General features: G+C 37.9%; 3 protein-coding genes across 9 annotated transcripts in view; all 3 read right to left on the reverse strand.

The window, feature by feature from the left end:
• Positions 1 to 21293, reverse strand: part of rassf3 (Ras association domain family member 3) — a 40756-nt gene extending 19463 nt beyond the window's left edge. The window contains exons 1-2 of the mRNA XM_065265876.2: positions 20763 to 21293; positions 7590 to 7723 (exon numbers count right to left, since the gene is read on the reverse strand). Of these exons, the coding sequence (XP_065121948.1) occupies positions 7590 to 7723; positions 20763 to 21270 (642 nt within the window). The 5' untranslated portion in view covers positions 21271 to 21293. The remainder of the gene's footprint in view (positions 1 to 7589; positions 7724 to 20762) is intronic.
• A 318-nt stretch (positions 21294 to 21611) lies between these two features.
• On the reverse strand, positions 21612 to 24805 carry LOC135747241 (uncharacterized). 2 transcript variants are annotated; one of them, XM_065265879.2, is made up of 6 exons: positions 24743 to 24805; positions 23164 to 23444; positions 22893 to 23006; positions 22720 to 22781; positions 22162 to 22428; positions 21612 to 22044 (listed from the first exon to the last, which is right to left on the reverse strand). In XM_065265879.2, coding segments are annotated over exons 1-6 (765 nt in total). In that variant the 5' UTR covers positions 24745 to 24805; the 3' UTR covers positions 21612 to 22005. The 2 variants fall into 2 exon arrangements, with proteins under 2 accessions (XP_065121951.1, XP_065121950.1); XM_065265878.2 differs by having other exon boundaries at positions 22893 to 23015.
• A 328-nt stretch (positions 24806 to 25133) lies between these two features.
• The window catches only part of dgki (diacylglycerol kinase, iota), a 35523-nt gene continuing 32821 nt past the window's right edge, over positions 25134 to 27835 (reverse strand). For 3 of the 6 annotated variants that reach the window (XM_065265603.2, XM_065265600.2, XM_065265601.2), the window contains 4 exons: positions 27673 to 27793; positions 27181 to 27217; positions 27002 to 27098; positions 25135 to 26901 (listed from right to left, as the gene is read on the reverse strand). In XM_065265603.2, coding sequence (XP_065121675.1) covers positions 26785 to 26901; positions 27002 to 27098; positions 27181 to 27217; positions 27673 to 27793 — 372 coding nt within the window. In that variant the 3' untranslated portion in view covers positions 25135 to 26784. Of the gene's footprint in view, positions 26902 to 27001; positions 27099 to 27180; positions 27218 to 27672; positions 27794 to 27835 lie in introns of all 6 variants that reach the window. The other 3 variants (XM_065265604.2, XM_065265599.2, XM_065265602.2) reach the window with 2 other exon arrangements.

The raw sequence follows: 27835 nt of genomic DNA on the forward strand, positions 1-27835 counted from the left end.
TTTCTAGGTCATGTGATCAGGACAGGGCAGGTAAAATTGACCAATGGTTAATCTGTTGATTCAGTCATGATTGCTGTGCTTTAATGTGGAAGCTGATGCCTTGAGAGAAAACGCAACTTCTCTAGCCAATGACAAATTACAAGCCTCTTTTATATGACTTCTGTCGGACTTGGGGTCTGGTTTTGGATCAGCTCCATCTGGAAAACACTCATCTTTGGGGTTAGCCTTTGAGCACTGTTTGTAATTTGCCCGAAGATGTTGGGTTCCATCCCATATCTGTGATATGGAAATCTCTAAAAGCGTACACATGTAAATTGCCTATAAAGAACGCAAAAAGACAAAATGATGTTCTAGAAAATTATGTTATTCAACAGTCAGATAGGCAGAACATTTTTAAATCTTTCTTTTAAATTAGGGAAAGCCCCAAAGCACTGGCTTGCATTATCAGTCATGCGAATTTCATTATGGTATTGTCTATTGAGCAGTTTTTATATTGAATTTTGAGACCCAAATGCAATCCAAAAGAGCATAGACATCATTTTAGTGTTAACAGCTGCTTTGAGGTCTAAGTATATTATGTCTTCAAGCAATTTTCCCCTTATACTTGCATTTTACTGTGCATAAAATATGATAACAGCCCACCCAAACAAAAGTCAAATGTTGATTTCAAAGAGCCACAGAGTCACAGGCAACATCTGCAGTAGATCAAGGACAGGGCTAACCACACCCTACAAACTGTAGCTTTCAAGAGGTCTGTAGAAGGACAGTGCTTAATATAAACCCAAGAACATGGGGAGGGCCTAAAAATACCCTGTCAGCAGAGGAAACCGCTAAGTTATGCAAACCAAAAGCTGACAAACTGCTAGTCCAGAAATCTCTTAACTGGTTGGTCGATGCTATATCCAACCATAAATAAAAGCAATGTTGGCCCTATGTAAATAATTTCTCAATAACTGAAGTTACAATCTTAAGGAAAGATGATTGCATCCACCATGATTTTGCTACCAAGGAGCGTGTGAAAATACAATCCGGATGTCTCGCCCCACTAGGAAACTCATCTCTAGCCCACCTCACCCTGTTACAGAACAATAGGATCCAGCCAGAGAGGTGACCTGTGACGGCAACCTGTAGTTTTTCTGGCTGAGGGCCATAGCCTTCATTACACATTACCCACATTCCTTTGCAAAGGAGGAGTGGTTCATGCTCCCAGTACACAGGCACTGTTTCTGTGCTAGCATTTAGGTGAGGGTGTGTGGAATGTCTCGTGAGGATAAATCATTTTCTTACACATACACAAAGGGTTTTGTGGTGGGCCCATGTATGAATGACCTTAGGAACAACTCCTTTACACGTCTTATAAGACCGATTAACGCCTCAGCCTTTAAAGAGCAATAACTGGTTAAAATATTATGCTATTTGAAAGGACAAAGGGTCGTGGAGTTTCAGTCCTTTAATTATCCAAAATTATAAGCTTAACATGGAAGATTACTATATTTACAATGTGTGTTCTTTAATTATACATTAAGAGACCATTAAAACAATGTAGCTAACATTAAGAAATGACTATAAAACGATGTGGTTCAGCCTCAGTTAAGAGCAAACTTTAAGACAATAAGAAAGGTGATGTAATAGAAGAAATCTCAATCAATTTATCATCTTCTGATCCTTAAATTCATTTTTCTGGAGTCTGTCACTTTAATACCGTACATATTAGGACCTTTTTTAAAGGTACTGCCCCAGTGACAACATTTGTACCTTTATTTCTGAGAGTGTAAGACTGATGGCAACACCCAAGGGTGCAGCAAACACATAACTCTTATGTTTATCCCAAGGATGTGCAAATCAAAACAACAACAAGTTTAAGTATTAGTTCCCATCTGCTCATATAGTACAGTAAGTTTCATAGTAAAATTTCAGGATGCAACGGGAAGCACGTATGACTCCGAAAAACAGCAATCGGAGGAAAGCTGAAACAATGACCTCAGCCTAAACATTACAGAGATCCTGGATAAGATCAAGGAGCGCAAACAGTCAGGGCTTAGTGTTTACTATCCTGGGACCATCCCTAGATGGAAATCATAGTCTTTTCTACAGCCAAACCTCACATATCCAGACGGTGAAGGAAGACTAAATAGAATGTAATTTGGGACCAACATCTACTACTGTTAACACAAAGGACACCCACAGGGAGAAGGTTAGTCTAAACTCCAGGACAGGTTTTGTCTTGTCTTGTGGGTTTCAAAAGCTCTCTTGTTTTTAAATACTCAATCCGGTGTTCACGATCTGATGCAAGCATAACCCCAGGCAAGCATGCATATACTTTGGTTCAAATCTCTTCATCGAAAAATAAACCTTGGATTGAGATGGACTGCTTGTTAACATGACCTCTATAAACAAGTTGATTTAAACTCTGCAGGCTGGACTTACAATGGAGTCATGATTAGACTGAACGCGAGTGAAAGGAAAGAGATAAGACGTGAATTGTGGGAACTAACCTGACCCCAAAACCATTTAGTACTTTTGACTTGCTTATCTTCATTATAATTTGTGCACCATTAGCTCCATTTATAATTATAATTTGTGCACCTTTAGCTTCATTTATAATTTAAATCTCTATAATTGTATCTTTAGCATCTCACCTTTGACTTTGAGCCTATTTGTGGCTAAAATTAAAGTTTTACAGTCGATTTTTTTGTTACTCTGATGAATGTTATTGTGTTGTGTGTTGTTGCACAACATTGTTAAGTGGTTGGAAAAGGGTTTGCCGTGATTTCTATCATGTTGCTTCATGGTATGTTCTGACTGGATGTTTTGATATTATGGTTCTTATGGCTCAGGTCCATACTTCAATTTATGGCTACAGAATTAATTTAGGTTGTTTCATTTTCCTCCAGGCATAAAGTCTGCGTGTTTAGAACAGTAATGGCACACCTCACTTTAACAAGCCTCTACAAGAGATCATTGATGTGTAAACATTCAGAATGAGTTACATCCCAAAGTGGAATTTTTAGAGTAAGTTGTTTGCTTAAAGGTGCCAAAGAATGCATTAAAATAATATGTTAAATTGTTATTTGATATCTACATGGAAAGTATGTAACCTTAATAAGTGCAAACATTTTCCAGGACCATTTTTGCATATCCATTTAGAACCATAGGATTTGTCCTTTGAATGAAATTATCTATTTTTGTCCCGATTTGGAAGGGTCATGAATAATAATATTGAGCTCTGCTCTGATAGGCTTATGCCAGTAGCTCACATTAGTAAACATTTTAACAACTTTGTAATTAATTTAATGTGTAATTTAATGTTGGGGCCGTACATCTCCACTGTGACGTCACAGTCGGTGTTATGCTGAGATTGGCCTGTTTTCCAGCAGTCTTTTGCGTGCACAAGTTTTACATAAAAGTAAGCAAACAAGAGCGCTTGAGGCTCATGATATGTCATTACCAAGTACAGAGCTCGTATTATTCATCTATGCCAAGATAAATACAGTTTTACATTCTATGGCACCTTTAAATATCTAAAGATGAATATGGGCATAGTAATTGTGGTGCTTGCTAAGGCCACTTTCTGGACAACAAATTCACATCAGAGAAGGAGACCAAGTTTCCAGATGAAACAATATGCAATCTGACCAGATGCTGAGCTTTCCACTTCTAGTTCCAGTTTGTCAGATAATCGAATCCACCTGACATCTAGGAGTAAATAGTACTCCCAACACACATTCACATGCAAAGAGGCTGTGTGCACTTTTCCATGGAATAAATCCTTATTCACAGCAGCTAATTTTTCCATGCATATGTTTAAAGCAAGCATGTAGCAACTGTTACATTGGAAAATGAAGATGTATTTTTTGGGTCAAAGGGCGGGCGAACCTGTGTGAATGTTATGTGAGGTGCTTACTTGAGTGTTAACTCTGACCTAGTTGACTAAATGTAGCTTTGAAGAAGGGCAGGATTAGCTTTTAAGGTGGACAGCGTCTAATCTCACTCCTGAGGATATAATACCTGCTATTCCTCTCTGAGGATTAGAGGGTTTGTGTTGTTTAATGAACTACAAGTAAATCACAGTCACAGATTGTGGCTCTCCAATGAGGTCAAGGGACCTGATCTTTACAGAAAGTTATTTATAGGGTTCATATAGGAATGCCATCTTGTGAAAGTTAAAAGCCAAAGTGAATTATTTTAGTATTGCAATCTAGCAAACAATGAGAAAATTTCTCCTTTCCTAAAACTCTATTTTGGCAGCAATCATTCAGTAGACTGTCAGAAGTTATATTTTCTTCATCACTTAGACTGAGCCATATGTTTATTGATTTACGTTAAGTGGATCCATGGCAGTAACAGATACTGAGTGTCTAACATCATCTGCTAGTGTTTTTCCAGTACATAAAACAATGTTGTATCTTGCTTGTTTTTATCCATACTAACTTGACCAGACTGTGTAACATGCATCCCAGTGCATATCTGTATAAGTGGGAGTCACATGGTTGTGTGGTTACTGTGGTGGAGTTTGCAGTTTGGACCAGCTTTACCACCCAGAACGTTCCCAGCAGTCAGCACAGGCCTGCCAACAAACTGCTTTCTCTGAGAAAAGTGAAACTTTCTGAGCTAGCCAAGCTGCCTTGCTGCAGTTGAATTTTAGTTCAACATGCTTTGCGAGCACCAAGCTTTGGGCGATCCCAGCAGGCGGACAGTCAGTGATATGTATAAACATATTTGTGTAATAACTATTATTGTCAATGCACCTGTATGTCAGTGTTTGTAATGTGATGTGTGTGTAATGTGAAGCTCAGTTCTGCTGCAGGCTGCATCCTGTCATTGTTTCCTAAAGGGAAACTCTCTCCTTCCTACATCAGTCTTCAGTCTTCCTCTTCTTTAGATCATATTTACACCTCTGTTTCTTCTTTCATTTTATAATACTAGTAAGTTATGACATTATAAAGTCTTACAATTACTAACTGAATACATCATCATCGTTTAGCTTTTCTGCTATTCTCGTTTATGCTGTTCTGCTAGTGGTTTGTTTTACATCGTAGTGGGTGTTACATGAAGACACCCTGTCCTCCCCACAGTACATTACTCCCTAAATAGTCAGCATTACAACACTACAGTGGTTTAAAGCAGTGGCCTTAAGCCCGACCGAAACTGTGGCCTCAACTCGACTGACCGGCTATGGGTGGGAGGGGACCTTCCAGACTGGAATGCAGGGTCCACATTCATAGACACAAATGACTGCTAGACTCATCCATGCTTAGACTGACACAGACAGCTGCTTGTGTGTTTGTCTTAAGGGAATGTACACACCCATGTTTAATCCCAAATTACTAGCAAACTAGCTTCAGGTCTAAACACACTCATACACACAATAAGAGCGCCAGTAAACAAAGCAAAGATGACAAGATTAATGATTAGTATGCATGACCCACATTTGAGATTCATGCATTCATAAACTAATCATCTGAGAGAAGTTATGTACATTAACCGGTTAGTTAACCTGTAGCCATGGTAATGCAGTATTTCGTTTACTAGCTATGACCCCACCGGATCGCTCACACATACACACACAGTTGCATAGGAACTTTTCTACTGTAATATTCTGCTTTTAACAGACACGTTATTTCCATGCAAGTGCAATACTAGAGATAAATGTGAATCTGCAGATTTGTGTTTACACTTCTTCTGTGACACTTACTGTAATAATATCTTTTATCGTTTTTAAATACTAAATGACACAGTTGCTCAAAGCAGTTTTACAACAAGTCAAAACAATAATTATTATGACTGGGCTGACGCACACATTTTGAACACAGCTTTAACACATGACCCCTGCCAAGCTCAGACTGAAGGACTTAAAGCTCTTTGACAGTGACATTAATCTGCTATCTTTCAATAAACATTAATATAGCATCTGCAATATAAATATATACTGTTACATTGACCGAGTTTTATTATCAGTGATACTGGGAGCCTGTTTATCTGGACGTTGTCCCCCTCTTGTGGTCAAAACAAACCATCACAAGCAGACACATGCAATAATTGGGTCTCCAGTGTTTCTATCAACCCAGAAAATGTGAAAAAGATCAACCCAGTAACTTAGTTTTGGTAAACCATTCTCTACAAGCATGTGAAAAAAATAGGTCATTAAAGTTTTCCCCAATGCACAACAATCCCATGTTAACCTGAGGAGTTGCAAACTTGTGTCAGTATAACTAAACCTTTAATAATGGGGTAGCAAGGTTATTTAGAAGGTCCCTAATGCAAGAAAGAAAATAACCCCAACATGATAGAAGCATAAATTAATGTCATGATTGCTGTATACTTGACATTACTGTACTGTGTTCATTACTTGCACAGATAATGTTGCACAGTTATGCTATAACTTTACATTTGTACTCTGGAGACACCAAATGTAATGTAAGGTTGCATTTTAAACTTCTATTTTTTCACACTGATTAACTGTCTGATAATGAAGTAAAAGAAGATTTAATGTCAACTACAGAAATGTTCATAAAAGTTGATCAGGAAACACCATGATATACATACACCTACTTCAACACTGGGATTTTTTTTTCAAAATTAAATTAAGAATTAAATATTAATTAAATATTCTTCAATGTTATAAAGTAAATATGGATTCATATATGCTATGCTACATAGTGATTTTCTTTTCTTCTTTTTGACAAAGACTTAAAGCAACACTAAAGAGTTTTTAGCTCTTTGCTCCCCCTACAGGTTACAAGCGTAATTGTTCATTAGCACTGTCGTAAATACTGCAGCATTGCTGGCTCTGATTGGATTGAAGGTCTGCCGTAAAGCAAGTTTTTGTAGTTTTCAGTTGAACTACAGGACCACTACCCGACGGTTGGAAACATCTTTAGTGCGGTTTTGGCCGATAGAGGGCTGCAAAGCGAATGTGAAAGTGCAATTCACCCTATTTTGAGTGGATGAACCAATGAAACTTTTTTGGAAACGTTATTTTAAGGTAAAAAAAAAACCTCTTTGGTGTTGCTTTAAACATGTACTGTTTATTAGGCTTTAGGACATAACCAATTGTTTGTTATAGTACATAAAATTTGTGATGGCACCGGAGGGTGGCAAGTCAGATGTCATACTGAGTTGTCTGTTGTCAAGTAAACGGCAAAAACAGTTTTTCCAATGCGATAATTTTATTTATGTCCCCACCAATGCCAGAATTAAACTTATGCTATAACTTTACATGCGTACTCTGGAGACACCAAAGATTTATTTTACATCTTAAAAAGTATTGTGAAATGTCCCCTTTAACATTTAAAAAATATGAGAGTGTAATTTCTATCAATTTCAGATTATACTAATATTTTAAATGATTTTGGACTTTTGGATTAAAGTGATTTTTCTATATAGAACCATCCTACATAATGTACAGAACATGCTGTGATAATATAACCTTGATATCTTTAATATTGACTTAGTAAGGCTGTGTCAAAGATGGAAATCATAATGAAATAAGTGAAATAAAAAAAAAACTTTTGGACTTGGTTTTCACAGACAGGGTCACATATAGGTGCACATAGTCACACATGCATAACATCTTATATTGTACTCACGCTGTGTGATGACTGGTTGTTGTTAAGGTGGTCCTGAATCACAGGACTGAATGAGCTGCCATTAAGGGATCCATTCGGGTGACAGTCTAGTGTCACCTTGTCATGGCAGCGAGCATGACATGTGTACTTACAGTCTGTAGAGGAAACAAGAAAGCAATATTATACCACTGCAGGTCTAGAAATTAACCAGAGCTTAAAGGGGACATATCATAAAAATCTTTTTGTTTTTTACTTTTTTCATGTTTAAGTGCTATAATTGGGCCCCAAGTGCTTCCATCAACCTAGAAAATGAGAAAAAGAACAACCCAGTAACTTAGTTTTGGTAAACCATTCTCTGCAAGCATGTGGAAAAAATAGGTCATTGAAATTTGGCTCCTCTTGTGATGTCAGAAGGGGATCTTATTATAATAATATTGTCCATTAATCCGCACTATCCAACCATGACACTGCCATTTAGTGCAGAGATCAGCTCATTTGCATTTAAAAGGACACACCCAAAGACGCCACAACTAAGTGGCAATTTTAACATGATATAATAAATTATCTGTGGGGTATTTTGATCTAAACACACGTTCTCTGCGGACACCAAATATTTATTTGACATCTTAAAAAGTCTTGTGAAATGTCTCCTTAAAAGTGACATTTGAATAATGAATTTCTCTGTTGTTCCATGTTTTTTTTAACCCCTATTATATCTCAATATTTTATAGGTTTGCAAAGTTGGGACCTGCAGTTGTCAAATATTTGCATGTGTCGTCTCTGATGTGTTATTGCATGTTTAAAAATTCTGAATATAGGAGACATTACAGAGCTGTATGGCCGATGAGGACAAGGCCAAGTTTTAGCTTGATCTATAAAACAGAAGACTTTAATGTGGAAGATAAGGGGGTATCCAAAAGCAACCAGGGAACATCAGGTTAGATCTCAACAAGCACTGACAATGAACCGCTAAACAGGGAAAGTAAACACAGAAACCAAAAGAAACACAAAATACAAATCAAGAGTTCATATCAAAATAAGAGTCCTGGTGTAACATTGTAACAGACGTGTGACAGCCATATTATCTAACATTCATTTTCGAACTACATTCCACATCACCCTTACAATTTAAAGACCTTACACTCATAATAGTAAAACTATGTGTTTCAAAAACAAACCATTATTGTAATCTCATCTCCTGTACTGTACATACTACAGAGATGCATCAGCAGTCTAATATAGAGAAATGCATCTTTATACATTTGTCTACAGTTTAATATCTTGAAATAGAATATCATTGATTTCAATTTCCATTATGCATATACTTATGTATTGACTTCTGGACTAAACTCTGATGCACTTATGTCTTTTCATATGAAATTCAATCAGGCTCTTTTCCATACAGTATTCTTGCATGCTTACTCATAAAAACATAGATCTGAAGATGTATTTTTTTCTCACTGGCTGAAAGATTCCAGCTATGATCTTTCATTTACTTTCGCTGTGCTGACATACCTGAAGAATGATGTTTGACTTGCTGGGTAATTTTGCCTCCAATTCCAGTCAAGCCCTGATGTCTCAAACCCTCATAATATCCCATCATTAACAGACCTTTGCATCAGAAAGCCTGCTCATCCTGCGCAGTCCACTTAAATGTATTATTTATCTCTGTACATCTGTACAAACCAGACCGGGAGAATAACTCTCTCTCTCTCAATGTGTTGCGTAGGGTATGTTGACTGTCAAATGATGAACAGACAGCCTTGGATATGATTGACATACAATGTTATTTATATTTGTGTGAGGGTGCATATAAAATAAGGCCAAATTGATTATCCCCCAATTTTACATGTTTGCTTACAGTACACCCTTAAATTTGAAATGAGGCTGACACTTAAAACATAGCGGTGCTTCCCAATCCTGGTCCTTGAGTACCACTTACCAGAAAGTTTTAGATGACTTCTTATTTAAAACCCTGATTCAACTCATTCAGAATGTTTAGCATGGTCGTTTCTCAATCAGAAGGCTGCAGCCACCGGAGGTCGCATATGCAGGCTGCATACGTCATCAGACCTGTTTATTTTTTAAGTTAACCAAGCATTACATTCACAAGTCATACAACAAATTACGATTAATTAAGTATAATAGTCAACTTTATAATTGTTAATATATTCTGAAATACGTCTTTATAATGTATGCAGCCTACAAATGCGACCTCCGGAGGCTGCTGCCTTCCGATTGAGAATTGGCCAATGTCTCCCTAACAAGCTGCTGAATTAAATCAGGTGTGTTAAATAAGAAGACATCTAAAAACATTCTGGGAGGGGGTACTCGAGGACCAGGATTAGGAAACACTGGGTTACAGTAAAGACTACTTTAACAACCACAAATCTGTTCTGTAAATAAAATCTGAAAATATTCATAAAAATTTTCTGTTTGCTGGATTTTACCTACCCACAATGTAGGTAAAAGCTTAGCTGCTTTCTAAATCAAATAGCTTTTCAGTAGCTAAGCTCTTTTTTTGACCAAGTAGTGAGGTAGCTTCCACACAAGCTTCAATTTTCCAAACATTTCTGAAGTCGTCCTGAATTTGAGAATAAGCGCGTCATTTGAATCGGCACAGGATGTCGTTTGTTCCGTATTTTCGAGTTGTGCAGCCTTTATTCATACAAAACATTACCACTTGCATTCTGTGAAGACTCGTGCTCTGACTGGGTTATGTCACCAAGCTAATATAAAAACATGTAATAAATATTACAATTCAAACTATTAATAAAATGTTCATTGGCGGGCACCTCACAGACTCTGTGCAGGCTACCTGGTGCCTGCGGGCCCACGTTGGAGACCCTTGTGTTAAGATATGTCAGGGCCAGGTGTTTTTGAATAAAGGCACCTCAAACATGCATTTTATTCTGGGAGTAGGATAAGTCCAGCAAACAGCCCCAAAATGTGAAGTAGGCCTACATTATGCTTTGTATAGCCTATAATTACCAAAATGATAAATTGAAACTGAATAAATAATTACATAATAAAACTGGTTAAAAAAGTAGCTTGGATGTAGCAAGCTACTATTGATGTAGCAAGCTACTATTGATGTAGCTTAGCTTGCTACATTTCCCAGGGGTGTAGCTTCAGTGTAGTGAAGCTTCATTTAATGTGAAGTAACTGGTAGCTTAACTCACTACATTTTCCAAGTAGCTTGCCCAGCACTGTCGGTGGGTCATTTATACAGAGGCATGATGGGTAATGATTGACTAAAGTGCTGTTTTTTGTACAGATATTTGTCAGTGTAGGAACTGGACTAATGTACTGTATGCACACACTCTATACTGGTCTCTAGTGCTGCAGGGAAGTCCAGGTCTGTTGCTTCCTGAATCGCACTTCCCGTAATAAGGGACATTGTTATTGACCGAGTGAACCTGACTGAGAAAAAACAAAAAAACTCCCTCACGCACGCAAACAAACACACTCATACACAAATACACAAACACCGTCCCCTTCCAGGCATTAGCATGATTCTGCAATATTTAGCAATCTATCTCTAAAGGTTTCTGTTTTTACAGTCATCTTAGTCATTCTAATTCATAAACGTTTCCCATTCAAACACATTACCAACAGCAGAAAGCTCCTACTGTATAACAGAAAGATTCCACTGAAATAACTAACTTGTCAAACTGGGCAATTAAAAGAAAAACACCCTTAAAGGTGCATTTAACCGAAAAAAAACCCCCCCAATCATACATCGAAAATAAAAATAACAGTACATTACAGTCTGTTGTATTAAGGTTTAATAACATGCAGGGCTCAACGCAAAAAAAAATTTTATACTGGCCCAATCGGGCCAGTGGTTCAGGTTTTCACTTGCCCTGCCAAAATTTTCACTGGTCCCAATAAAAAAGTCAGTGTCACATATTTAAAAATAATAATTCAAAAGTAAAATATAATTGTATACATATACAACAGACATGTTCCAACGAAAAAAGGCTCCCAACTTTTCTGCTTTACCTGTAGACATAAAATTTGTTTCTTGCATCGTGTTTTACCCAAGTAAATGTCTGCTTCCAAGATGTTAAATAATATACATTGATGAAAATATATTTTAGTGAGTGAGGGTGAAGCACTGGCCCGATCGGGCAAGTGACAATACTTTCTACTGGCCTGAACGTCTCTAACGCTTGCCCCGGGCCACCGGGCAGTCCTTTATGTTGAGCCCTGACATGGTATATTATTAACACACTGTCTATTACATACAGTATGCAAAAGCATGTACTCCCTTATCCGTACTGAAGTGTGATCAAAGAAAAGAGGCGCAATAATTTGTAATGAGAGAAAAATTAAGCTTATCGCAACTATAAAGAGCCTGAACCAGATAGCCTTTACTCACTTATGCCTTTATTTTACAGGTGTGTTGGTGCTAGACATGTAGAGGCATCATTTTGTTCATTAAATTTACATTACGGTACTTCTTTAAACTTCACAATGAGTTTAGTCAAGAACAGCACATTGTAAAGCAGTATATGCTGAAGTTGAAAAGATGTGCAGTTGTTTCATTTTTCGATCTTGTGAGATAAATGTCTCTTTCGTGTCAGACTGAAAGAGTCTATGACGACTAAAGAAGTTACCCGGCCTGTCTTTGCTCAGCCGATCGGTTAGATAACTGTTGTTTGATGTCCGTACCCGTGATGAACATGCCAAGAATAGAGATGACACAATTGTCACAGTCTTTTCTGATTTGCATTTCTCAAGGGCTATTCAGACCAGGGGTCACATTCTCCGGTCTACATTCCAACCCGGCTCCATTACGAATCTGGACTGGGATTAAAACTACCTGCTGAAATAACACCCAGCAGACGGGACCCTGCCTGACCCCCCTGATGTCACATCCACACCTGCCTGTCAGTCCATTCTTTAGCAATGAATTTTATGACTTTGGTCCCTCAGCTAGTCTACTGAATGGATGTCAAATTGATAAACTATTTGACAAGTTATTGTGATTCTCTTGCCATGTACGTGTCAAACAGCCCTCCACTGTTTACACTCAGCTCTGTCATTTACCGCAGTACTGTGAACGGATGTTTTTAGTGCCCTGTTATGTGTTTGCCCGACCCGAAGTCTATAGCCGTTGGTATTACTCTAATGAGCAGAGTGTTTCTAAGGCTAACATTACATCAACTGGGACAACTTTTTTCAATGCGAGCACTTAATCTTTGTACAGCGCATCGTGAATGTGTTAGCATTTAGCCAAGCCCCATTCATTCCTTAGGATCCAAACAGGGATGAATTTAGAAGCCACCAAACACTTCCATGTTTTCCCTATTTAAAGACTGTTACATGAGTAGTTACACAATTAAGTATGGTAGCACAAAATAAAACGTGACGATTTTTTAAGTGGATAAAAAATGAGAACTATATTGTATTGAGGAAGAGCACTTAGTTTGCAGCACTTCGACCTTGACGCGCAGTAACATCATCATCAGTTTGAGCGAGAGGGGGGAGGTCACAGGAGTGATGATGTTACTGCGCCTGGTATAGATATGTATCCTAACCTTATATATGTACCTGTACCAATATATACCTTTTTATGAACAAAAGTGTACTTTTTAAAATGCATTGCTCCAATGACAACCTTCTCGTACCTTTTTCCTGAGAGTGAAAGATATCAAGACCAAGAATTTGGTCACATGTCGTTTATGCCAAAATAACTTGCAAGATGTATGATATTCCATATTGTAAGCAATAACATTTGGTTTTATTTATTTATTTATTCTTTTATTTATGGGCTTATGTTAGACATATAGACCAATTTCGTGTTTGCAAACAGAGATGAAGTTTTTTGTGGGCGGAGCCAAACTGGTTGCAGAAAGTGACTGCTCCGCAGTAGGGTTGTGAAGTGTTTTAGCATTAAACCGTGATTTTTATGGATCTGGTGTTCTGTCGAAGTCTGATTCCCCTATTTTTCCCTTTAGTGCAATGTTTCTTATAGCGTTTTAATCACGTTACGTTTATTTTTTAGATAGATAAAAAGTTTAAATGGCTTGGCTACTGATATGCATGTATGTAATGTATATGTATTGTTATTTTTTGCTAAATCAATTATTTTTACAGTCTGAATCGCTAAAGTACATATAAAAGCAATACACTCATGTATTATATATATAATAGCGTTTATTAAATATTTCATAATTTTCCTGTTTTCTATTATTTCTTCCTTATATTTATCTTACGTGTTTGTTCTAAAACTATTATAAAAGTATTATGTTTAAACATAGATTAAAAAGGCCTGTTTATATATTAATAACACTTTACATCATGTGTGTGTGTGTGTGTGCTATATTTATATATTTAAGTATGTAAACATAATAATTTTAAAACAAACAGGAAGAAGACATAAGCTAAGATATGGAAATAAAAAGAAATAATAGAAAACGAAAAAATTATGAAATATTAAAAAAAAATTGTGATATTATTGCTTTTTCAGTATAAAAAAACATTTATTCTGAATAAATTATAATTGTAACGTGATAAAAACGCTATAAGAAACACATGGAGGGAACAGACTTCGACAGAACACCGGACATCTTCTCTACTTATTTTCTATTCTAATTATTAAAAGATTTCCAGATGATTTCCTCGCTCCATTCTGTCCGTTTAAGGGCTTTATCTTCAAATGATGTCTTCGACGATGGTATTCTATAAAAATGAAAGCCATCTTTTTTGGCATTCTTATTCTTAACAGCACAACAGGACATTTTCTAGTGATTTGTCTTGCTCTTTTCACTCGTGTTTAATTCATTTCCACTGTTTTTCTGCAACCGCATTGCGCGCGCAGCTTGCAGTGACGTAACTGTGACATCTACTCTAAATTGGTCTATTAAATTTTCACTGACCGCTCAAATGTTGTCTTGTTTTAGTCTAGACGTCTGAATTGTGGTTGGACAGATATTAAACGCATTTTAAATGCAAAATTGCATTATATATCTGACCTCCCATACTGGACAAAATGCCATATTGTATATTGAAAGACTGACCTGAGCCATATCAGAAAAACTGAAATTGACCTTTATGGCTGCCCAATACATCTTAGTAACACCATGGCAACCACTATGGCAGCAGCCTTTGTACAATCAAGCACTACATAAAAATCTAGTTCAATTTAAATGCTTATTTATGTATAAGATAGTTTATATGTAAACAAAACCTTACAAAACACAGGAATTTTAAAAAGACCTGAATCTGTCCCCACTGTTAATATTAGATACTTTCAACTGTTTGCCTGGACAATACAAACTACACAAAGTCAAAGTGATATCAGTCGAGCTCACCAGAAGACTTCCACAGCAGACTTACATCCAGCCGACCATAGCGCCGCATCACTTTTGGAAAGCGGTATAGGAGTCCTGTAAGCCTTCTCAAAGTTCTTGCAAACCCCTTTCCCAGACCCATAACTCATGACCCGCTCCACCAGCACAGCATTAAGTCTTAATTCAATTCTTAATTTAGTCTCAATTCAAGCTTGCCTTAAACTCCTGTGCAGTTATTGTCTAAAATATCTTCAATCGAAGTCTAAGTCACGAGTCCATTTTCTCTGTGTCATTCTCTGCCATTCAGCCCTGAACCTCATCATGGTCTCAGTGTATTAACTGCTCGAGTCTTCTGTCATCAGTCGACCTGCGCTAGTATGTGTGTGCGTGCGTGTCAGGGGTGCAGTTGTTCACTGGCCGGGTGTCACTGTGAGAACCATTGTGACCATCGTTCTGCTGTCACAGGACTGTGTGGCTTCTTTAGATACACTGTTACTACAGCTACACAAACAGACAGATGGACATTAGAGGGGCGAACAGGTGGGTGTCAAATAGCAGGACACAATACAGTCCGTGAAAGCCCTAAATTACGTGGACTTGCAGGATCCAGTGTACAGAATAGATTGTCTGTGAGTTTCACAAATAGGTATCAGGTAAAGGGAAATGTTTTTGAAAGATATACTGAGCACAGAGATGACACCAGAAAGCAACTCATTGGCTGAATAGAACTTTACTCAGTTGGATTAAAGATTTATTCAATTATTTGAACCATTAGCAAACTGATACATGAACTCACTGGGGGTCAAAGAACACAGAGTATACATTTATACAATGTACATATCAGGATATTGATATGTACAATAAAAAAGTCTGCTTAAAAGGGCCTCTCTGCTCTCTCTCTCTTTTCTCTCTTAATAATCTAATGACTCAAAGCAGCAGCAGGTGGGTGATTCTCACGAAACCATTGAAACACCACGGCACTAATGATTTTAGCTATAAAATGTGTAATATAGTAATATTAAAAAGCCTCAGAATTAACACAATACTGTGTTCTACCTTGCACAATGTGTGATTTCAACATAAGAATTTATAATTTGTCAATTTTATCTCATTTTCTGCAGAAATTCTCATTACCGCAATGCGTCCGGCTGTGTTTGAACATGCGTTATGCTGTAATTTAAACATATTAAAACAAAAATATTTAGAAAAAAAATAAATGGATGTTTTGCTAGACTACTTTAGATGACAGAAAAATAATTTACTGAATATTCATGTATAATTATAATGAAGAAAAATTTGGAAATTGATGTGTCCATGCCTGATGTTCTCATCCTCCGCAACACTTTTTGAGAACAGTTTAAGCACACATACAGAATTTTAATAAAGTTTGATTTTGAGTGACCAAGCACATGGACCAGTTACTTCAAGATGGCTACCAGGTAAGATCATCTCTTTATATCTTTCCAGTTAAATTTGAAATATTCTCTTGTCAGAATGCTTACACGACATTTTGATTATCATTACCGAAACAGGTAGTTTTCTACATTTCGAAAATTGTTTGATTTACAATTTATTATGAAAATGTTCTTTATTAAAGTCTAATTATATGCACTGAATAAAAAATGAGCAAAGCCTACGTGGCTTCTCTATTTTTAGCAAAACATACTGGGGTACCTCATCCTCCGCAACACCATTCTCATATACCGCAACCATTTAATAGCAGTTGCGGTAAAGATAATTTCTGTTTCGGAAATGAGAATTTAAGCATATTGTTTATTACATTTAAATATCTCTTATGAATTTAATATACATTTAAAATGTAATAACTGTTGATATTTTGCTTTATGATGCTTCATTGTAGATAGTCAGCAAGTGAGAAAAAAGCTTTAGCAAAGGCCAGGTTGACAAAGTTCAGGGAGAAACTTAACAGCAATCCAGAATGGCTCGAGGAGTACAGAAGGAAGGAGAGAGAGAAGTTAGGTTTGGAGATGTTACTAGCAGGTGTAATTAGCAAAAAACACACTACAGTGTTAGGAAATGTACATGACACACACACAACACAATGCAACAAGTCTATACTATATGATGATGTGTACATTAATTTTTTTCCCCATGTTGTGAGACATGCTAATTTAATGTTATGCTTTCTTTCCACTTTCAGGTATCAAAAACAACCTAGCGATGGCACGCCACGCATCTAGGCGCTGCAACATCAGTTGGATCACAAGATCCACAAAGTTGGATCCCATGCGTGCCAGCATCTCAGCTACCTGCGACCGCACAACGCGCGCTGTCTGCCTGGGAGCGATGGACAAAGGGAGTCTAAAGGCGGCACCTCCTTTCTGCGCAGTGCGTGAGTCACAGACACCAGAGAGGATGGCCTAAAAGCGCCCGGCGCTGTGACAGAAAGCGGGTTGCTGCGCAATTCATTACGACTGTGCATTAACTCTTTCCGCCTCTGCTGTCTTCGCAGCATGTGGGTCATGTTCGAGAGTGGGGGGGGGGTGTGTTGTAGACGCTTATGTGAGGAGGGGCCCTGGGGCGAGCAACACAAAACCAACTGAGGAGAAAAATGCTCTGTTTTTTAGAGGCTTCGTTCCGGACGGCAGTCCCCCAGGACCTAGTTTCTTGCATCATATACTGGAAGACTTGTGCCAGGGACTCTTGTAATGCACCACCGGTTCTGGTCCATGAGACACAGGTTGGTGAGGTAGGAAGTGGCTCAAAGCCTTAGAGCTCTTCACCGCTTCCGAGAAATGCTCCGTGATTGTGCCCACCGTGTCGCCAAACAGGCCGGATGGAGAAACAGGCGTGACTGTGCATGACCACCATGAGTGGTCTTCGTGGCCCTTAGCGTGAAATCCGTAGCCATTCTCAGATCCCTGAAGGTATTTAGATCCGTGCTGCCCTCATCCAGAGCCTTAAGCACCTGCGCCTAAAAGATCTGTAGGACCGCCATAGTGTGCAATGCAGACAGAGCCTCTCTCGGCGCGGGTATGCTTTTTCGGACAGGTGTGCTGTCATGAGGCTTCAGTAACCTCAAAGCTGTGCCACACCATCCAAGGAAGTGGGCAAGGGGCAGAGGTGAGCAGTCCTTGATGGGGGGAATACACAGGTAGCCTACCTAAGAAAAAAAATGGGGGGAGGGGTAGCCCACGCTTTGGTGATTTTCTTCCGAGCATCAGCGGGGCCGCCTGAGTGAAGAAAACAAAAGTCAAGCTTGCTTCTCTGGGGTTCTAGTGGGGTGCTCCACTCAATCTCCAAGTCCTGCACGGCTTTGAAGAGAATGCGCACCAGTTCCTTGTAGAAGGATGGCTGTGTGTCTGATGCACCACGTGGAGCCTGGTCCCAGTCTCCATCCAACGCTGTCAGAGACATCTCATCTTCCTCTGCCGGAAACCCAAAGGAAACAGACCTGGTGGCTCCCGGTTCAGGACACAGGCTCTCGGCGACAAACTGAACCAGTTGAGCGAGGGGAGGACGACCACCAGCGGCTCTTTGCCGGCAGTGGGACACTGCAGTAAGAAACCTCCAAGGGCGATGTTGAGCCGGGTCCTGAGCACCTTCATCTGGAGATCCTCACAATAAGGGACACCCTTGGCCAACAATTGCCGCCTTTGGGTGGAGAAGCCCCAAGCAAAGCACACAGAGCTCGTGTGAATTGGGTGGGTCGATCAGACCTCCGCACCACAAGCAGATTTGCGACATCCCGGAACACAGAGAGGGCTGCTTACATTTCAACCTGAATTCAATTTTGCTGCCTATGAAGTCTGTCCTAAAGCATTTCTCGGAGCTGCCATTATGCAGCCAAAGTCATTGTCTCATAAGGCAGCGAGGGAACAAGTCAGCTGTCTAAACTTTCGGATACAGCCTCTCTCTCTCTCTCTCTCTCTCTCTCTCTCTCTCTCTCTCTCTCTAATCGAAACAGATACAGAATGGTAAAAGGTCAGAAGACCAAATCATATCCAGCAAGGAAATTTTTTTCATCTTATTTACACAAATGTTTTGTGATATCCAGCTGACATTAGCTGGCCATTTCTCAATCCGATGGCTGCAGCCTTCAGAGCTCGCATTTGTAGGCAGCATATGTCATCAAGACCATCTTATTTCAGTATGTTAAATGCATAAATGGGGACTTAAATATGACACAAAGGAATATTAATATAAGCCTTCCTGTTCTCCTGTTTTTTCTTTAATATTTCTTTCAAAGACTACACAATAAAACAGTTTTGAACTTGAACGCATGATGCTGTAAATATAATCAGACTTTCTATTTTAAAATTTGTTTTTAACAAAATCTCAGGCTAGTATACGTATTCTCATTACCGAAATAATTAACCTCATTTCCGAAACCTATGTATCATTACCGCAACAGATGCTTATTAAATGTTAATTTCATTAATAGAAGCATAATACTTTGATTCTAAATGCTTGTGCAGAATCTCCAAATTATGTTCTTTCAGGTTTGTAATGTAATTTTGAAAATGTGTCAGGTTTCTTCGAAATATAAAAAAAAATTGTTGTAAATTGTGGAAGGTGTTGCGGTATATGAGCTAAATAAAAATAAATAAAAAAAACGTTAAATTTAAAATAAATATTATTTCAGAATTTTAATTTACTGTGCATGACTATTAATAATCAATTTTTAAAAATGTGAAAATATATTAGCTTTTCTAACAGTGTTGATGTTTTCTGACTGTTGCGGTAATGAGATTTTTTAGGACTTATTTTTGAAATTATGTTACAAAAAGTGTTAAATGATAAGTAAACGTTTTTAAATTAACGTTCCCATATACTTCAGACTTTGTTTCTAATGTCTGGTGAAAAAAAAGTAAATTTAAGCAATTTTTACATTTTCATGCTTGACATTTTTACAACCAAGTTTTCGTGAGAATCACCCAGGTAGACTCAGTGAAAGTTACCTTTGTCCAGTTGTTCCACCTGAGTTACTTACCACATTATTTGTTAGCTGTAAATAGACAACTTTTGCACAACTGCAGTTCAGGCAAATGATACAGAGAGCCATATTGAGGACAAAGATTGAAAAAATGATAAAAAAAAATGTCAGAGGGCTTTTTTGCCAAAAAATCCCTTGTAGGAATAACCTTGGATTTTGCAGTATGTTATACTAATTCAAGTTCAACAACAAATGTGCTTGCAGATAAAGATAATACTTTGCATATGTTTCAGAGGAATCCTGTCAACAATGCCAGTCATTCATTCTAGAAAGAGAACCTTTAAAAAATAATGTCAATAGCGGAGACCATTTCATGTGCAAATGGTCAGTGTGTATGAATCTTGAGTAAGTTCAGTGAAGTTTTTTATGTAAGTCTGTTTACCGCATTGTTAATTTTTAGGAATGCAGTTGTGAAGTCATCTGTTCGGGTTATACTGTGAACTCATCATGGCAGAATGTGCAACACAACAAACTCACTTTTCAAAACCAGTCTGTCAAGATGCCTGCAGATAAGTGTGTGTTGAGGTGAACACACATATCTGTCACATACTGAATGTGTGTTCAAAATAATGTCATTTCAGCTAGCTCAAAATTGTATCCATAGTCATTTACAGAAAGCATAGTCCAAGAAGAATCCCCTTGGGATGCAGATCAAGTTCAAGGTTGTGATGGACCATAAGAAGTTTGAACCTACATTCTTTTAGTTATGAGTCTGAGCCTCCAACGTAAATGCTACACCACCACATACTTCTGATATTATTCACGTTGTTAAATTGAACACCTCCCTGTTATATACTCCCTGTTAAAATGTCTAACAATAAGTAGCAAAAGAGTTCATAGTACAATAATTTCTATAATTCTGGCACATTTGAATGTTAAATACATTTTCAAATTCAGTTGGACAACTTGTAAATGGTTAATATAACGTTTTCTCACCTTTGCACGCAAGACCACCGTCTAAGATATACCCGCAACACACATCGCACCATGCATGCGCCGCGTCCTGACCAAACGTGTGTCCCTCCCCTTTCTCCTCTTTAACCCGTGGATCCTTAGCCGAGGGTTCGAATATCGTCCTTACATCAGGAGGTTTGTAGCCTCTTTTTTTAGACCGGGGTCCGGCAGCTCCGTTGTCCACCGCCTTCGGTAGCTCATCGCTTGGCGGAGAGTTTGGAGAGATGCGTGGTCTCTGTGGGGACGCGGGTCCCTTCACTCCCTTCATCTTCACGTTGCGCATTCTGGATTTGGCTTTTGGTGAATTCATGTCCGATCTTTCAATCAGGTCGCTTTCTTCTATCCGCGAGGTCGGTAATCTGTTGAGCTGAGGCACCGCTAACGGCGACACGACGGCACAGTGACGCGGTGGCGAATACTTCCTGCTGTGATGCATCATGTCAATTATTAGGCTACCACGCGTCAGTGCGCCAAAGAAAACAGAACGCATGTAGATGTTAGGTCTATACTTAGTAATTTTTGTTGAGACATTTCTTTGGCTTGTAGAGATTATCACCGTGGTTCTTTAAGAATTGTGCTCAAGCAGGTAGGACAGGTGCACAAAACCCGTATCGTGTTTCATCTGAGCTGCGCACAAGATGTCTGGGCGCATACCTCAAGTTTGGGCTGGTGTTGATTCAAATAGATAGGAGTCGGAAAGTACGGCTATTATACATTTTTATCAATAGACTTAAATCTTATTGCTAGTAGAACAGAACCTGTAAAATCAAATACCTATTTGGATATAAAGTGTCAGCTAAATGATCAAATGGTTAAAACATTACGCTGAGATGAGAGATTTTATTTCATTTTATTAATTGAAAAAGTTATACAAACAATTGATTCTTTTAAATATAACAAAATTCATATAAAAGAAACTCGTGAAAATAAATATCAAACAATTCTTTTAGGCAATTTTAACAAAATTAAGTATGTATAAAATAATAAAAAGTACAAGAATTGAAAAAAAACCTTCTTATTATAAAGTAGCCTACCCCTGTTTCTTTTCTGAGGCAGTATTGTTGTCATTCTTAATGTTTTTATTGCCTTTATCAGCTTGTTCAGGTGGAAAAAACCTACAGGATCATTCATGATGACACACTGAATAAAAGTTTTTATCCCACTCAAATAAAGTGACCGTGCTCCCTGAGAAACACAAGCAATGTGAGGAGAACTTCTTCTATCCTCATTCAATCTCTTCTTCATCTTCTTCCTCATCTTCTACCTGTGAAGAGAAAAATAGCACTGTGACTACAATTACGCAGTCTGTTTAATATAGGTCATGTAAGTGCACTAAAATAGTAGTGTGCACCACTACGATTAATAACAGCGGGACACTTACGTGGCCTATGTTTATGCTAATCCAGTTGGGGAATTTTTCCTGTAAATACTTGGCACCAAAGCCAAGCACTCTTCTCATTGGATGGTGGTCTACACCGAAGAGCTTACTGGTGGCTTCACAGATCAGAGCTACTTCGGTTTTCTCAGCTTCTTCTTGTGGGGGCAGCTCTCGGGTAGCACTTGTGCAGAATGAATCCATCACTGTAGTAAAGAAGCCGTACGACAGCGAGGACGCCAGAGATTCACTCAAGGCCTTGTCTGCCATGATCTAGAGTACAATTGACATTGTAAGTCTTACAAGTGACGTGTTTACACCAGCATATGCTAAAGTTTACAGGGTTTTGGAATCCATACAAAATTTTGTTTACATTATATGCATTTTTTTAACATTACAGATTATAATGTGTAAACATATTTTTAAGGACAGAGAAAAATATATATTGTAATTTTGTCCACAAGGGGTCACTGCAAAAACTTGCATTGCATCTAATGTCACACTCACAGAACACACTACATGTCTGATCTTCTTTAAATAAGATCACAAAAACAATCCACTGACCTTTTCATTCAGCTCATCCCCATGTACTTTTAGGAGCTCCACAATTTTCTGGATGAGAGGGTCTTGAGAACACAGTGGACAGAAATTAGACATTTGCATTGTGCTTAATAAACATTTGAATAAACTAAATTTACTGTCAGTCAGACACAAAGTCGAGAGAGAAAATCACGTACCATCTTCACCATCAGATTCTATGTCACATGGGTCCAAGTGCACAGAGTTTGATATCTCTGTTAATTGACTGGCCATGTCCTCCACTTTCTCAGCATCTGAGACAACGGAGACATCTGAGACACCTGAGACATGATATAACATCATACATTATACACACACTTTACTTATTAAACTCACATTCTCCTTATGAACATCCTTTTATAATATGAAATGTACAGTCGTCACAAACAGTCATTTGAAGTTAGAAATAATAATATGTGTCACACTCACCTCTTACCATTGCTGGCCCTTTCATGTGTTCGGAATCCAAGCGTTTTTTTGCTTGGGGTTTAACACACATGAACAACCCAGAAATCCTTTTATTTAAACTTTTCTTTTTCTTTTTACTGCGTACATCACAGTCTTCTGTTGTTAAAGTCTTTTCCTCTGTCCTGTCCTTCTGCAGACGAGAGTCTGTGGGTCGTCTCTTGCGTGTGTACGCCATCAGGAGCCTAAACTCCAAACTGTCTTCGGCAAGGACTTGGACATGATTGTTGCTTTGATCTGTATCCCTGGATAAATATATACAAGTCGTCAGATATGACTAGACTTCACCAAAAAAAAAACACACGTTGAGGTGGTTACCAACACCATTTAGATATAGCCTACCACATCCATCCCTTACACAAATTAACCATGGTTTTACTACAGTTAAAACCAAAAAAACATGGTCACTGTAGTAAAACCATAGTAACTACAAAATAACCATGGTTTGACGATCATGGTTTTCAAAAACCATGGTTAAACCAGTTAGTGTAGTAAAACCATGGTTTTGCTGATAGTAATCAATACACCAAAATACCATGGTTACTACACTTTTACCACAATAAAACCATGGTTAATTTTTGTCAGGGCATACTGTAAATGACCTGCATAATTCATTTATCATGAAAAACATATACAATGGGTAACTGGGTTAAAGTGAGTTGTGTACAACTAGTCATACAATCTTAACCTGTCCCTGTGGGACCATCTATTTCAAGAAGATGTTTTTTTTTGATACTTTGACTTGAAGTTACTTTTAGTCACTTTGGATAAAAGTGTCTGCCAAGTATATAAATGTACATATAGTACACACAGTGTTCCTGTTAAACTGATCTAACGAGTGTTTTTTTACTATTAATATGTGAAAAACTGGTAAAAATTTTTTTACTAAGTATACACTAAATGCATGTGCTACAAAAGATACGTTTTTATAGAAATTAATCTATTAAATAAACAATTATGTGAATAAAAAATAAAAGAGTTATGTTTTTTCCTATTATTTTATTTTAAAATTGAAATTATTTAGCATATATTAAACTATTTTGGGTCAATTTGACCCCAAACATTAAAAGTAAGCTAAAATGTGAACATAACAGGAGGGTTATCTACTTTAACATAACATAAGAGTTCAATTTTACTTCGTTTAACTTTTTTACTTACTTGTACTTGTTTCATTATAATTTACAGTACAATGGAAGCTGAATTTTATCAAGGTTTCTTTTAAGGCGATACTGCGTGAATAAGTCAGGGCATGTCCACTCAATACGTTTGTTTCATTTTCAGCCGGTAAACACATTCCCACATATTTCCAATGAAGTTTGTAACAGGAACTGCACAAATTAAATTTTATATGTATTCGTATCACTCTTGCTTATGTTCCATAAATGACGTATCGATACAAAATGATCAATTTAAACTCGCAGCTACTCACAGTCGCGGATTATTATCTGATTATTTATTGAAAAAGGCTTATGCTACACATTGAACGACACTTTTATAAAGTTTTTCCTATGTATACATTGTGAAAATAAAAAGTACTACTTACATGATCAGATACTGTAGCCTATACTCTTCCGGACTGCTGAACTGGTCATCAAAGTTTTTTATGATCTACTCCAGGCGGGGCGGAGACTGAATGAGTGACTCATTCACGATGATTCAACAAAACCCCGCCCACTAAGGACGACTCAGACTCAGCAGAATCAACACAGAAACTGTAATACATTTATAAAGATAATTATATTGGTTTTAAGGTAAAACTTATTCGTCTTTGTGGGTCTCTATTAGTACTTATTTGGCAAATGGGAACCAAAAAACACCATTAAATCCTACTGAAATAAAGCCCTAAACACAATGCATTGAGACATTTGTAATAGGTTTTAATAGTAAAGAGCCAATGATGGTATTTATAATGTAAACCTTTAGTTTTGTACTGTTTATTTCAGCAGGGCAATCTGACACACTTGTCTATAATCAGCTTTTAAAACACAGTCTATAGTGCAGTCATAAAACAAACCACAGCATAGATAAACTAGAAACAGAAATAAACATTAATACTTAGTGCAGAGCAATGTTTTTAAACATAGCATGGTATTAACATGTTTTTACATTGAAGGTTTGAACTGTTTTACCTGCTCTGCAGGTTAATGAAACTTTTCTCTAGAAAAAAAAGACAGACGCTGGTACTTTCCATCTGACTGCCGTTTAATGAGAAAACATTCCCAGTTATGAGATCGTGCAACATAATATCTGTCACATGTACTTATGTCCAGAGTCTGCTTAACCTCATACACTCAAAAAACAGATATTTAGAAATTAAGAAGTAAAATAAACCAAAACATTCAAGTAGTTTCATCTTTAAAAGATAAAAAGCAAAATACAACCACTGAACAATTTTCATATTTCATAACTTAAAAAAGAAAATGTCATTTTGTTACATAATTATTGAGGGGTAAGAAACATCCAGAGGTAACAAAAATCCATGCACAATGATGCTTTTACAATCTCAACCGATAATACAGAATATCACAGCAGATCACTCATATTTATATCGATCTCATGAAGACTCAGCGTGGTCCTACAGGCAGCCGTTGTCATGCATGTCTGATAATTTCTGGTGACTGATGAGACGTGATACAGGACTATGTAATGTCAACACTCCACTTAACTCTGTACTGTTTAAATACTCTTTCTTGTCTTTGTATGGCCTTATTATAATCAGCAACTTGGCATCTGAAAGAAACCAACAAGCTGCCATCACACACATTCATTCCATCCGTAGTTCATCTGCTTGTCGTGAAACATTAATGTAATGTATTAGATAAATGCACAAATGTCATCCATTCATATTGCATTGAATATGGCTCAGATCTTTTATCACTTTTTTTCAAGATTACTTCACAATCACACCACTGTAACGGCACACAAACAAATCAAAAAGAACAGAATGTGTAAAGAAGTTATGCTTTTGAGAAAATGACAGGGTTTTGAGTTTAATCGTGGAATACGTTAATCTCTAAAATAATAAACTCTAAAATCATAAACAACTTCGGCAGCTTTCTTTAAAAGCAGGATGTGTCCAGAGGACCTGCTGGACAAAAGGGAATGATTTCTACAGCGTAACACCATTCTCAGTTTCCTGTGCTTCTTTGGCACACATGACGCGTGAAAGTCCACGGCCGATCATTTCTGGCTATTTAAACACCTTGTTTCTCTTAAAACGAACCTGTGATCCGTGCTGGCAGGCTTTATAAAACCAAAATCCATCTTTGAATAAATAGTTCAATAAATAGAGCAATAAATAAATGCTAGGACAAAGCCAACCAAAAAATTTAAAACATCCTAAACTCCACAGTGACATTAGTGGAAAACAACAGCTAGACATTTCCGATTAACTTGAGTCATTTCTTTCTTCAAGAGGAATGACCTGAGCCGTTCTCCACGCACATCTTTCTATCTGTCTCTCCTCCTCACGCTCTCTGTCTCTCTCTCTGTGAGCATGAGCGTGCTCTAATGCCAGGAAGAGCGCTAGCAGCCCCCATCTGTGGGTGCAAAAATACTCCTAACACCGGGTGCAGTAAAGCCCATTCAGACTGCCGTCTCGAGATCCTCGTGTGCGATGGGATGATCCGACGTCTGCCGCTCCAGAAGCGATGCCATTTCGGAGTTCCCAGCATCCAGGGCGTAATCCTTAGGAGTTTTTCCCTAAAAAAAATACACAATGGCAATTCATGTCTAATTGAAAGTTGTACTTTTTTTCGGTAACTGCTGGTCTTGAAAAATCTTGGATAAAACTAATTCTCACCAGGAGGTTTTTGTTAAGGGAAGCACCAGCGTCAAGCAGGCGTCTGCACACCTCGTAATGCTGCTGCGCAGCAGCTTTGTGTAGAGCAGTGTCGCCTCTAAATAACACAAATGAGGACAAATCAAATGCCACTTCGAACCACAGGTGGAAAAATAAATATGTCCACAGGATATACATACGTTTCCCTCTCGGTTAAATCCAACATCAGTTTTGAACCTGCAAGAAATGGGAATGTGAGTGATAAAGCGTTTGATGCACACAGTAAATGTGTTTTATATACAGTGAGAATTAAATCATTATTGCATTGGATAACACAATATCAAACAGGCTGTGGCTTTGGAAAACAAATTACACTAAGCCCTAACAATAACCACATTACACTGTGTTAGTTCAAATATTAACCCAAGTGACATCTATTTACATGTGGTATAGCTCATCATATTATAAACATGATCGCATGTTTGACAACCAAAACCGTGACGTTTGTGCTACCACTTCAAGTTCTTCCTTTATTTTTTGTCATTTATGTACTTTTCGTACTTTTATAGCCTTTTCGGTTTCAGTTCTCACTGACACAAGGATGATGCTTACTTGATCATGTGACAAACAATCCATGAACTTTGAATAGGCAAACACGTGTGCGTGAGCTCTGTGGTTCTCTTGACACTCACCGTGTTCTAGAATGAAACTCACAACATCAGTATGACCGTGCCCAGCTGCCAAGTGCAAAGCCGTGCAGCCCATCGAGTCCCGCGCTAACAAACTGACCCCACTGCCATAGAAGTTCGACACCTCATAGATCACAAGACAACAAGTGTGATTATTTACCAAGAC

The sequence above is a fragment of the Paramisgurnus dabryanus genome, chromosome 1 (genome assembly GCF_030506205.2).
Source record: "Paramisgurnus dabryanus chromosome 1, PD_genome_1.1, whole genome shotgun sequence".
Lineage (NCBI taxonomy): Eukaryota > Metazoa > Chordata > Actinopteri > Cypriniformes > Cobitidae > Paramisgurnus > Paramisgurnus dabryanus.

Bases quoted from the DNA above. Each gene is read 5' to 3' on its own strand.
- LOC135747241 (XM_065265878.2), bottom strand. The intron at 22,782-22,892 runs GTACGTGATTTT...TGTGTTCTCAAG, and splicing joins AGAATCTGATGGTGAAGATG to ACCCTCTCATCCAGAAAATT. The intron at 22,045-22,161 runs GTAAGTGTCCCG...TTCTCTTCACAG, and splicing joins TTAGCATAAACATAGGCCAC to GTAGAAGATGAGGAAGAAGA.